The sequence below is a fragment of the Engystomops pustulosus genome, chromosome 6, assembly GCF_040894005.1.
Source record: "Engystomops pustulosus chromosome 6, aEngPut4.maternal, whole genome shotgun sequence".
NCBI lineage: Eukaryota > Metazoa > Chordata > Amphibia > Anura > Leptodactylidae > Engystomops > Engystomops pustulosus.
In genome coordinates, this window is record NC_092416.1 from 48831978 (window position 1) to 48846102 (window position 14125).

Here is a 14125-nt window from a genome sequence, read left to right on the forward strand (position 1 = left end):
AGACACTTAGAAGAGAACATACAGGTCTACAGACACTTTCTTATCCTTAGCCTTATATAAATAAAGCTTTAATACTGGGGGCATTTACAGAGGAAGATCAGGTCTGTTCCACAGAAGGGAAAAAGAAAAAAAAAAATGCCACAAAACTTGGATTAAAAACCCGAGCGGTGTAATTTGATGTCTGTCCAGGAAGTGTTCCCCAGACGCAGCAAAGACGACAGATCCTGTTTCTGAAGTAAATGCCCTTGTCTGCAAAGTGAACCGGACTAGTGGAGGCTCCCTCTACACAAACACACAAAAGCATTGATGTAAAGAGCATGGATGGAAAGCAGGAAAGGTCATAAACAAGATTTCTCTGAAACAAAAAAAAATAAATTCTAGGTCATTAAAATTGGATATGACTAGCCAACAATTCTGGCAAAAACAAAAAAAAAAACCACACAACTATATCAGTAAACCCACTTGTAAACCCATGATTTCCACAAAAATGACTCTTCGTTGTTGCAAAGTAGTAAGTAACGCAAGCAATCGTTGCGAGGAAACGTCCAGAGGCACATCCAGCACAGCCCGGTTATTATGAATGCTCCCGCTGTAGACACTAATAGGTAATTCACAGGCACTTTAAGAGCCCTTAAATATATATTTAGCTTGGATGGCTCAGCCCTTAGGTGCTTGTACTTTATGTTTACATTGGGAACTGTTACACGTATGTAAGTGTCATAATGTGAAGGAGCAGTAGTGAGGTTGGAACCGGGATCTTGTAAACAGGAAGCTTCAGAGACGAGAAGTCAAACCCTATCATAATGTGTTATTATACATCAACTACTGACAAGAGCGCCAGGTTGTAGTTGCATCTTCATAATGATGTTCGGCTCTCTTCAAAGCCTAGAGATCACAATTGTTCATAAAAACATTAAGGCCTTAAGTACGTGTTACATGCAAGGTTGTATTACCAGCTGCACAAAGACGAGAAAGTCTCTACACAATACTTTGATTTTACCCTGTAGAGGGGGGAAAAAAAATTAAACCCAAGGAAAAGATTAAAACTTCAGATAAAGGCCACAGGCCATTTATAAAAACTTGTCCATAATGGGAACATTCACCAAATAAATTTGAGTGTTCACATATCTGGCATGGATCCTGTTGAGATACTCTATTTGGTGGGTCTAACACTCATTTACAACGTTGAACGTAAAAAAAAAATTATTTTTCTATGCCCTACTATTATCATAACCATTTACTTATACAGGCAATGAGGACCATTGCCATAGACCTAACGACGGTCATTTATGCAGATCTGTTCATAGTCGATGCAGAGTCTATTGTCAACAATCCGCCTCGATTCTTCGGTCACATTGTTGGTAAAGATTTTAGTCAATCCTCTATAAGGGTTGTTATCTTTATGTATGCAGCAAAATATGTTGGCACTACACAAAAGATGTATTCTCATAGGGGTAAGAGCTCCTCTGCCAAGCAGGTCATGATCTAGCTGCAAGGCCCCACTCCACTAAGCCTTTCAAGGGACACCCTAGAACGTACAAAATAGCATTCCAGAAAGGAAGCCCAAGACTCCTTTGTCTCTGGGATTCTGCACTCAATGGCCGCACAAAGAACACTTGAACTTCAAAAAGTACTAAACACCAGCCTGTTGCTGGGGCTCTTAATAGCAGCCTCCTTAGGCAAGGGATACCGGGCTCATTCACTTAAATGGCCTACTCCAGACAGGGGACCTGCATTACTGTATACTATGTAAAAGGGTCTTTCATCTACCAGGTTTTACCATTAAAAAAACTAATTAAACTGCAGGTTCTTATCTAGTATTTACACTAGATTTATCCTTCACTAGTGCACATTACAAAATATTACTAGCCAAGGATGGACAGACAACACATCCACTCATAGCGTCTGCTAACACCTTGAATTCTATGGAGACATTGTAACCCCAGCACAATGATCCATTCTCAAACTTTGCTGGCGCCCTTCTCACAGGAGAGGCATTTATGCATCTGTACCAATCCATCATCAGATAGTATTAACCATTACCGGTCATCTGGGTTGTACTTTCACTCGCTATGCATTCCAACTGGGCTGAAGAGTGAAGGGAAGGGGGGAGAAAAAAAACTGCATGCACACAAAACAGGAAATTCACAGCTTTCCTAGACATTCAGAAACACCAAAAACTTCACAAATTAACGACAAAACTGTGAAAAGTGATTAAGTCGAGGCACTTCACACATGAACTTACAACTGCTAATTAAAAACCTCCCACTTAATTGACTATATTTGCATACCACTCAGCCTAAAACGGATAATTAAAATGGGGAGGACGGCCACGTAGCAAAAGGTGGCATTTTTTTTTTTTTTACATCTTCTAAAATTAAAAATTGTGAATCCTGGTACTGACATAAGATACAACGAAACAGAGCTTCCCATTGTCTATGAATGGATTGCCAAAAAAAACGTAAAAAGGAGCAAAAGCCTAAACCGGTGCAAAAAAAATAAAAAATCATTCAGAATGATTATGCAAAAACGGGGGTCTTAAAGATAATTTAAAAAAAACTTCAAAAGTCTCACATTAAATGCCTGTCCAGTGAATTGCTTGGGACTAAAGGGAGTTTTAAAAGCTGCACATTTCCAAATGTTTTCAGAGACCCTTTTGAAAAGAAGCCTCCGTTTTTGACCAAATTTCTTTCATCAGGCTGCACTGAAGACCTCTTAACTCCTGGACCCCTGTAGATTCACTATTAATACGAGCGAGCCAAGAGTGTATCCTATTAAACCAAAGTTAAATGCTCCTTTATTTGTTAAATTCTGCTTGATAACACAATGTACCATCAGCTTATAGGAAGCAGAGTTCCGGCAGACCCCGTACAGACTAGATACATCTTGCAGCTACAACAAGATAGCAATAGATCTATGCACGGAGATCCTCCTTTACCATCTTTTTTCTTTTTTTTTTGAAAATGCTTTGCTTTGCATATAAAACAGGACATCCCCCCACTGCCGCTATCCTACAGGGAACTTACTTCCTCCCCCTTAGACAAGCAGCCCATTCAGCAGAAATGGAAATCCCATGATGCAATGCAGCAGAACAGCAAGGAGAGATAAAAAAAGTTACAATACTGCAGTGAGGATGGTGAATTTACAGGAGGGCATCCTACGGTACACTACAGCCGGTGCTCCGTCAGTATCTATCCGATTAGTCTGCTTATCGATTAGGGAATTGATAACACAAAGATATTGTAAAAATAAAATAACACATGGTTTTCCGGGGTGGGATAAAGTAAACTTTGCCTTGTAAGGCAGACCCCTTTACGTCAAGCATGACTTTCAGGAAGCCTAATGACATGGTGTGGGATAATAGCCAAACGAGTATATCTATTCCATAAGGAACAGCTATACCTTAAGGAGAGATATTCCAACCCCCTTCTAAGAAACCTTTCTAGTCTGGGTAATACTGCTACAAGGATGCTGGGCTGAATGGATTTTCACTCGATCAGATGTGAGTTTTTATATGGATTCATTATAGGAAAACTTTGAACAATGTTGGAACTGGGTCAGAAATCCATACCATTGAATTATCACGAGGAGTTCTCATACTATAGATATAGTTTAAATGCCTACGGATCAAACTATGAAAGAAGGACAAAGCCATCGATCAAGCAAACATTTCGATCAGCCAGATCCGAAAAATGTATCCTCAAGCACAAAATTTGGAAAACGGTTGGCACATCTACAGAATAAATTCATCCCGTACTGGAAGCAAATACTAGCTATTTACTTTAGCTCCTCATCGACAGTCTACCTTATTCAATTACTATTAAGCCGCAGAGGTGACTTTACCACTCTCTTGTAGTTTACTTCCACTGTTAAATGTGTGTCACTGTAGGGTGAGACTTGTACCTGAGTCTTTGATAACAGCTATGAGGTCCCATTGACACGTGAGGCGTCGCAAATGGCTGGGACATAGATAAGCCGCCCACCGCAGGCCCTGCTTAGCATTCAACTTTGCCCTCCTGGCAAAGCAAATGGCCTTTTCTAGGAATGCGGGAACACTCATGACCAAACATTTTTCATTTGCGTTCGCTGCCAGATCCTCGCTCCACTCCCCGCCTGGACCGGGAGCCCACTTGGCAGAGATAGGGGTTTGGGTTACATTGGTACAGCGCTGTTTAGTCTGTCAAGTTGGTCATGACCAGACACGAGTAGGCGCATTCCACACACCTGTTTAATATTCAATCAATCATCCTCCGCGGCCGCAGCCTGAAATTCAAGTTCCTTCACTCACTCTCCAAGTCTTTTGTTTGGCTGCTTTAAAAAAAAAAAAGAAAAGAAAAAAGTGTTGGGGGGGGGGGGGTAGTAAACAGCCTACAGCGGAGACATGGAACGGTTGAATGGCTTAGAGCGGGTGAGGGAGGGGAATGGGTGCAGGAGGCTTGGCAGTTATATTTACCCAATCTTTGTTAGGTTTTCATGGGGGATTTAGATTTTTTAATGCTCTATTGATCTGCCGGTTAAACCTTAAGATTAGGCAGAAATAATACACCTTGTCCACATGTGATGAAGTGAATGGGGAACTGGATAGGTTGGCGGCATTGTTTTTGCTGGCATTCTTTACAGGCGACACAAGTTAAACCCAATAAACAAAAAGGAAAGAAAAAAAAAAAAAACACACTAAACCCATTGTGCTCCTCATTAACCATTTAGAGGGTTGCCCCAGTTTAAGAAGACGTCTGAGAAGGCATAGACCAGCGGAGCGGGAGGTGGCTTACAAAGACTGCTTCTAATATCTCACATCATTATGTAAATGTATCTGGAGGTTCTCAGAACTGGAGAGATGAAAGATAAAGTAGTAATCCTTCCTTCCAATCTTAATCAGCTTCTACCTACTTACAAGGAATAGTAAATTCCAAGCATATACATAGGGAAGTCAAGTTTCCTACAGTAGAGGGAATGGGAGGAGGGGGGGGCACATATTTGCTATAATGGGATGAGCGCTCAGACAACTGCTACTAGAACTGCGGACATTTCCTTTGCAAGGCCCCACATGCAAATTCTCTGCTGACGTCTGTACAGACTTAGAGGCACGTCCGCTACTAAACGTTCCAGATTCCTCATGGTCAGAGACAGCACTCAAGAGGCCTTTGGGAGGAAAACTATACATCCCTACAGCAGATACAAGCACCTATGCAGAAACAGAAAAATCCTATTGATAAGGGCATTTGCCCTATCACCACCAGTAGCGAATTACAACGCCCTAGGTCTCCCACAAGTCTAAATTATTTTTGTTAATGGCATTAATGTCCTTGAAATGGTACTAGAATCAAGCTACTTGGGAACGGAAGGGGTTCCTTCTGGGCACTTTCAGGACCTTCAAAGGCTCTTGTATACATGTGTGTTGAGAACACAGACATGTATGAGGATTTCAGAGGTGAAGGCCCATGTCTACAGGGCAGTTTCAAACTTGACAATTGATTCAAGTGGTCACAGGCCCCCTAGAAGTCTATGACCCCGGGCGGCTGCACAATCTGCCTAGATTATAATCTGCTACTGAATACCACCACCTTCTCTCAGGGAGTAGACTATTGGCATATCAATGATGTACATTTAATCACATATCCCGCACCCCTCCATCGAGCTGGAACGTTCCCTGTCTATTACATTAAGAGTAATTGAGGGTTTCGACAGACTGTCGCAATCAGCGTGATTTCAATGGAACTCATTTTATTTAATATTCGTTATCGCTATAATTAAAGTATTTAAAAAAAATTGGTATTCAAGCCACTTATATCACGTTACAGTATAAATCCGATTAGCACTTCAACGAAAAAAAAAAAAAATGACAGGCCTCTAATCTGAAATATTCAATAACATCCTACTGACACCAATCGATATTGGACGGTGCTACATCTCAGCGAGAATCAATGGACATCCCTATATAGCACGCATTATGTCGTGCTGCAGCCTGAAAGGGTTAAAGCTCTTCATTGTACGGGAGGAATTACAAAAAGAAATCTCTGCATCTGTCTGACCCCAATGACATGGTTCTCCGGGATACAGAATGTGCAGACTCTGCACTAGGCTGCTCTTAGGATATTGCTAATACACATTTCTGATGAAATCTTTGTTACTAACCCCAACCCTCCCCCCCCATTAGTGACCCATCAGCCATCACCGCAGACCAGGAATAGGATGTCTGGATCTTGACAGTTTCAAGACATCGCGGCATTGAGCAACTTTTAGTTGACTAATACCCAATAACCGTTTCGTATGGAGTAGATTGCTCAAACCATAAAAAGCTGGGTGATGTCTAGACCAGTGATGATCACCCAGCTTTGCCACAAATAGATAAAAGTTCTCATTAATTGGAGGGATTTCATGTGATCCAGATACAATATCCATAAGGACTGAAGAATCCAGAGATCCATTAAGCAGATGATTCAAGGAGGCCACTAGCTCGTCTGCCCAGCTCAGTAGTCTATGCCCTATTTAACCCAGACTTCCTAACACTTGATATCCTGTCTGCAGTATCAGGGTCCTTTCTCTACGCTCCAGCAGACATCACACAAAAGGATGTGACCGCTTTTCTTTCCTTTTTTTGTCTGCAAGGAACGCTTACAAAATTAGGAGGTGACCTAACACCCAATGCTGTATACTGGATCAATTAAAGAGCCAACCTACCTCCAAAACTATATACAACATATACAATCCTACTTCTACAAAGCAATCTGACCACACACATAAGAGAGATCGCTTGACAAATTTAACCAAACGCAAATTTTTTTTTGCCAATGCACCTATTTAGGGGGGGGGGCGGTATGCTTGTACCACTATTTGCTCTGTGGCATTGCCATCTGAAAGGGGCAGCTGCTTGCAATCTGCTTTGTTTTCGGATATTACTTCTGAAGTGCTATTGAACAAAAGTCATAGATGAGACATGGGCTGGGTAAGTGCTTCCATCTTATTTAATCTCAGGAGTGCCTCGCTAGGAGCAACTAGTGCCATTTACAGGCAGAGAGGCTCTGATCCAGGCAGAAGTGAGAGGAAGAGATGGATAATGGGGAGGGGGGGGGGGGATGCCCAGGAGGAGAAAAGCCAAATGAGATTTAGATCTATTGAGATAAACAGAATGTTAAAGAGACACCCTGCAGCCACAGGGAAAAAGGAAAAGGAATAAAAGACTTAATCCTATAGGGCGGCCGTCGACAGCAGACTATGTGAAGTTACAGTTCTTTAGATGTAGTTTCCCAGCACAAAGTTGGGTTCTTGCAAAAAATTTATTTCCAATGAATTCTTCAGACCGGTCACCTGGGTGTAGATATTAGACAGGTATTACAAAGCCTCAAGGGCCAATTATAGCTTGCACCCCTTCCCCCACACATTCTTCCCCTATTGGAGAGCTGTCTAAAAGATATTCTAATTAGGCAATTACCAGATGTAATTTACAGTCTAGTCCTAGTTTATAGAATGTGCATGCGCATAGGATACCCAAGCGAATGGGGCTGGACAAAGTGCAAGCCGGTTCACCATACGTATATGTATAGAAGTATCAGACATGTACACCAATTATCACTATGGCCCCTAAATTACTGCAGTGTACCCATAACCTCGAAACCATGATATGTATATAGATTGGAATGCACATGAGTATCTACTGGACCCAACAGACACAGAATACTGTTATGGGGGCAGAGACTGCATACACTAGATAGCAGCATGTAGAAATGCAGGCAAAGCAGGTTTGACGAGCATGGAATAGGCAGGAAAAAAAAAAACAGAGCCCCGCTCGTAAGGTCAGGAGTTGGGTTATCTTGATTTGGAATTTTATGTGATCTATATTTTCTAATCTGAACAAAAATACAATGAAAATTTAAAAATTATGTAAATATAAAATAGAAATCTACACAAAGCAACTCAACATCAATCTCAATTAGGGTAGACTGGGGTCTGGCTGAAAATGGGTTAACATCCCCCCCCCCCTGACCCAGTCAGGCAAAAAAAAAAAAAAAAAAAGGCCCATCCTTTCAGACAAGGCTATTCAAAGCTTCCAACCTCAATCCATGATTAGCCGGGGATAGACAAGCCATTAAAAACGCATCCACCTCCAACTATCACAGATAATGTGCCTCATTAATGTTAACATCGCCACAATGGCTCTGACACAGAGTTGTAAGAAACTCCTAGGGAAATTGGGAAGGAGTCTATTCACCGATAATAAGTGAGGGGGGGACGGGAAAAAAGGGGTTTAAGCAATAATGTGATTTAATTGGCCTCCCAAGTAGAGATTGGTAAATGCAACTTTTATTATTCGCCACGAATAATCAGCCAGGAGAACGTCACACGCGTTTTATACCGACCAGCAATGAATAGCTATATCAGACTGGGATGTGAAACTGTACAGTTACTCAATGGCACAAAGACCCCCCCCCACCACCAATTTTTTTTTTTCTTCTAGAAATGGAATTTCCATCAAATTACTGTTGTCCAGGAATGAAAGGGGTTAATAGATAATGACAACAAAAGACTGCGCCATTAGTGGGGCAAAGTAGTGAGAAATTTTATATAAAAAGCACAGGAAGGATTAAAATATGGGATGAGCTTAAGGGAATTTGGAAGGAGTACAGTATGTCATCTTTCAAAGGCCCTTAAGTGCTGCCCACTAAATCGGATCCATGCCAGCTACCAACTTGCTTTACGCACACACTGGCATCCACATATGGCAGAGTCCAGACGCCTAAAATAAACCACTAGTGTCTGGACAGACAGTCTGGGTGGCAGCCCCTCCGCGTTCAGCTGCCCCAGTTATGTATACAACCACCTACACACAATACAAGAGACCCGTCACCAGTCTGGTGCCAGGTGCCTTCACCAGTACATACAATAAATAGGCTGGCATTCCTAGAAAGAATCAATGATGGCCATTACAGGACGAGTCTGTATAGAAAGTAACACCATCTCCAGCTCATCCTATGCCCACGCCATCACACACAGCATTACCGGAATAGGAAACTGACAGTAGATGATAGAGGAAGGGTGGATAATATAGAGCCGTCTGTCTGCAAGACTCTCATGTCAGCACCTTGGCTGAGGAGGGGGATGGGAGGCGAGGACTGTCTGCACCTGTCCTGTCCATATAAATGACCATATCTGCATCTACAGAGTCTCCATCCACTACTGGGTGATCAATCGCTGTGACCGCAGAGAATCCTGCCCAAATTATTTATATCATCAAATGACATCAACACATAGGGATTGGCGCAGGGTTGCCATCAGGTCACACTAAAATGCCACTTAAAAGGACAACTGTCCGCTGACAAAACCTGGTCACCTTCCTAGCACCAATAGGTGACAGATCATCCCCCTTTAAGTTGTAGGACACAAACAGCGTAGAATTAGGTTACCGGGAGGTCAGCTCTCCTTACAACAACACAGCGACAGAACATGGGAGGAAGTCACCCTGATCACCCACAATCTGGACAAGTGCAAATTACACCTTTATGGCCAGTAATAACTTCTGCTTCACTGCCCCCAAACAAACTTGAACTGCAATTAACCCATCGGGTCGTAAATAGGGAAAGGAAAAAAAAAAGGGGGGCAAAGACTATTACAGACACACACAAAAAAGCTTCAAAACATCACCCACCATAGATGCAGCATTAACCCCTCGCTACCAACATATATATATTATATTGTATTAACCCATGTGCTGTCAAATCCAGCTCTTCCCTGGTCTTATGGCAACTCTTTTTTTAAATCAATCATGATCTTATAAGACACTTGAAATATTTTGTTCCTGCATAAGTTATGTTTATATATAGAACACACAAATCTATAACACTATGTATAACATGTAAGCCCCCTAGCTGTCACACTATTAAGGCATCTTTGAACTGGTCAGTGTGAATTGAGTTCTAGGAAGAAGTGACAGCAGATAGTGTTTTTGACAGATTTGTGATGTCACTTTGTCGTTAGTCACATTGGACAAGACATTTTCATAACATTTACACTTGGTATACACTATACAAAGTAGAATTAATCACAGTCCGACACAAAGTTTACTGCCGCCTCCCCGTCCCGACGCCTTACCCTGGCCGTTTTCCTCTTGTACTTGTTGCTGTAGTCGAACTTGTCCTTCATCTCGTCCAGCAGTCGGCCGAGCCGGGCCTGCTCCTCATCGCTGCCATAGTCCTGTGCCAGGAGGATGTATGCCCTCCAGTTGGCAGAGTCGAAGCCCCAGTGGCACGTCCGGTTCTCCAGCGCCTTGTGTGAATGCACTACGAACTTGTGCGGCGCGTAGAGCAGGCGGCAGTCCAGGCACTGGATGCAGGGGGCGCTGGGGTTGGCATACAGCTCCGGGACGAAGAGCCCCTTGCACTTGCCGAAGCACTCGTGGTAGACCCTGAAGCTCTTCTCCGTCACCTCCAGCTCTAAGGTCGCGCCTGCGTCCTTCTTGTTGCACCGCGGCGGGTAGCTGCCCCCGTACAGCAGCGCGTTGCATAGCCGCTCGGCGTCGGTCTTGGTGATGAGGCCGCAGGAGGGCGCAGAGAAGGGCAGGATGCCCATGACTTTGAGGATCTCCAGCTGATCGGCCGTGCATCGGGAGCAGTAGACGTGCAGCTCGTCGCACACAGAGTTGATCTGCTGCAGGCTGAAGTCCCTCAGCACCGAGTTGAGGATCTGGGGGAGACATAACCTCTTCTCCCCCCCGACTACGAAGCAGGAGATGGTCTCCCCTTCCAGGATGGTCTCACACCTCTCTGTGGAGCGGTCGGACGGGATGAAGAGGGGTCCCCCGGGGATGACGGGCGGGGGCTGCACCGGCAGCTGCAGGACGGGCTCGGGCTCCTTCCCGCTGTCCTTCTTGTGGTACATATCCTGCGCCCACCGCGCCGAGAAGGCGGCAGGACCCCCCAAGGAGCTCATGGAGCTCAGGTGGAACTGCTCCAGGGTCTTCTGCAGACCTGGATGAGGCTGGAAGCTCCTGCTCACAGTCTCCATCATTGAAGAAGCCGGATACAAAGTAACAAATCACAAGGAGAAAAGGGAAAAGCTTCTCTGTAACTTGTAGCAAAATAAGAATAATAAAAAAAATAAAAATAAATGGGGGGGGGGGGGGATCAAAAGAGCTCCATGTCCTCCAGGCGGTGGTGGTGGTAGTAGTAGTAGTAGACTTTCTGCTCCCCAAACTCTCTCCAAGTGTCCCCAAGAAAAGAAAAAAGGAGAGGAAATCCAAGGAAAATGGAACCAGCGAAGACGGTGACGTCAAAACGATAAAAATGGTGGTAGTTTCCAGTTGTTTTTAGTTGTCAGGAGTTTGTCTTCATGGTGTTACATTGGCGGTGGAGTAGAGCTGTGCTCCAGTCCATGCACTCAGCCTGAATGCTTAGCTCATGCACTGTGAGTGTCTGTGCCTGAGCACCCTCCTCCCCCTGAGTGTGTGTCTGTCCCCTCCCGCACCTCTTTCCTCTCCCCTCTCCACCCCTTTCTCTCTCTCTGTTTGTTGGTGTCTGCCTCAGTCATTGAATCCCAGCCAAGAATGTGACCAACTCCCCAGGCTGGCTCTTCCAGGAACAACCACCCCCCCTCTCTCACTCACTCTCACCCTCCCTACTGCTCAGGGAGGTTTTTTTTTTTTTTCTCTTGCTGCAAAACTGGAAAAAAAATTGTCTGTGGAAAGGAAGGTAAATCTTATGGTTGCGAGAGCAGGAATAGAGAACATGTGAGGTGGTAGGGTGGGTTAAAAACCAGACCAGACAGGGAAGGAGGGGGGGTTGGGATGAGTTCAGTCAGGTAATGGCTCTCATCTGTGGCTTCTTGACCTCCGAAGGGTTTTGTTCTTGTGGCTAAATTCTCAGAGTTCTCCATTTGTTTTGTTTATTTTGTTGGAAGATATTTATGGAATTTTTTTGTTTGTTTGTTTTGGGGTCATATGGTTTTATTTTTGCATGTGATCTATATGTAGATATGGTATATGTGGTATTTATGCATAGAATTAAAACATGTCACCCAAAAACAATCAGATGAAAATTATATATTATACATAAATATATAGATATGATTAATCAAAGGGTGACTTGATCCAGATGACATGAATTTTTTAGATTACTGGCTCTTTCATGTTGACGTTGTTTTTCGGATTGGGTGTTTTAGTCATTTCCATGGATGCATTACAAAGTCTGGGGCTTATTTACTAAGGTTCGCGGATTGCACTTTCGTTGGACTGTGCGCTGTTTTTGGGGATTGCACGGCTTGGACAGGTGTTTAACAGGGGTCTGCGCTGGGATTGCGTCACTCGCGATCGGATTGTGGGGCAGCTGTGCTGGCTTTCATGCATCAAAAAATGGGGGCCGCGCCGTCGGATGATCCGGCTGTTTCGGACTGCACAGGATTTAATTTTCGAATTGTGTCGCAAGACAATGCACTTACATGCACCAGGAAGAATAGGGTGCACTCCGGCGGACCTGAGCGAGGAAGCGACACATGCAGGAAATCGGGCACACAATCTTAGTGAATCGCAGCACACTGCATTATTGTCAGACAATGTACTTTCGGTGAACTCCATGGTCCGGGTAGTAAATGTGCCCCTTTGTTTTCAATAGGTGTTGGCTGATTTTTTTTCACTGATCCGTTGTTCGTGGAAAAAAATAGGAAATATGTCTGTTGTTTTTCAGTTTTCACAGATGCGAATCACGGAAGGCAATAGAAGTCTGTGGGCGACTTCCCACATGGCGTTTTCGTCACGTTTTTAAACCCATCCAAAACGCAAGTAGGAGGGGGTCTGCCTGAAATGCATGCGTTTCCAATGTAACGCATGCGTTTCATTGCAAACATATATGCGTTTTGGCTAAACCCCCTCCCACTTTTGTTTTGGATGCATTTACAAACGCAAAGAAAAGGCCACGTGGGAAGGTGCCCTATGGGTCCGCTTAAAAAACTGATGGAACGCCAAGTATTTTTTCCACTGTTGAGCAATGTTATACCTTAATTTTTATTTTTTACGGAGACAAAATAGAATCATCACAAAGACAAAACGCAATGGAAGCACAACAGATGTGCAGCACCAAAAATCATGAAAATCCTGGGAGGCAGGGGACCTTGAATTGGGACCTTCCATCACAAGACAGAACCCTAGTAGAAGCCAGTGGGGTTCAACAGATGCTTTGGTGCAAGTGTATTCTTAATAATGGAACCACAATACCTCCTGGTCACTATACGCTTGGCATCCATCATGTAGTTGTGGCTCTGACTCTTTTTGACAACCGTGGTGGACTTTGAATGGAGCAGCAGCACATGTATATGAACATCTGGACCGGTGGACACAAGACCCTATTATTGTGATCATCGTACACATATTTCTTAAAGGGGTTGTCCCAGGTTTTGAAGTTATGCACAGGATAAGGGATTATAAACTGATTGGTGGAGGTCTCCCACTTGTCATGAGAATGGGACCTGGTTAATGGATTACATATATATTAAAATCTGGGATTGTCTGCTCCTATGGTCAGATTTTGACTGTCTACAGGGGCGCAGACAGACCTAAAACACAGATTAGAGGGGCATAACTCACATATATATAATGTTCTGCCTGCTTACTGTCAGCCATGATGTAAGTACTGTATATTCAGTCCATTTTGTGCGCTCTATAATCGCGGTCAAGTGCTTTTTCTTTTCTCTCTGCAAATTTACTTTTATTCCCGTCATTCTCCCACGGAGAATAATCTATTTAAGAACAATCACTTATCATATGCTACATATTGTTTGGTCATAATGCCATGAGATGCGCCATCTGCTTTCTGATCAACAATATTCAGATGAGATTTACAACAACAGAGGGTCGTGTTTGAAGCTCCTAAAAACCCATTAACATGCAGCTTACAAACATCCTATTTCTCTACATGCCTGGTGTGTCAGACAATACATTGGACACATATGGCTCGTCGCAATTCACCTCCATATTTATCAGAGATTTAATATTAATATACCATGTGAATGACGTTACATTGGCAGTACATTGGGGTAGGGATTTGTCATATACTTTTGAATCCAAATGGGACAAAAAACCCACGAGACACAACATTGATTCATCTTTCTGTTCTGTTTTCGTCACAGATTATGTGCCCCAAAT

At 43.5% G+C, this 14125-nt stretch overlaps 1 protein-coding gene across 2 annotated transcripts in view; it reads right to left on the reverse strand.

Moving 5' to 3' along the window:
* Window positions 1-11448, reverse strand: part of SKI (SKI proto-oncogene) — a 62866-nt gene extending 51418 nt beyond the window's left edge. The window contains exon 1 of one of the 2 annotated variants that reach the window (XM_072155974.1): window positions 10087-11448. In XM_072155974.1, coding sequence (XP_072012075.1) covers window positions 10087-11001 — 915 coding nt within the window. In that variant the 5' untranslated portion in view covers window positions 11002-11448. The remainder of the gene's footprint in view (window positions 1-10086) is intronic. The other variant, XM_072155975.1, reaches the window with a different exon arrangement.
* Between the last annotated feature and the right edge of the window lie 2677 nt (window positions 11449-14125).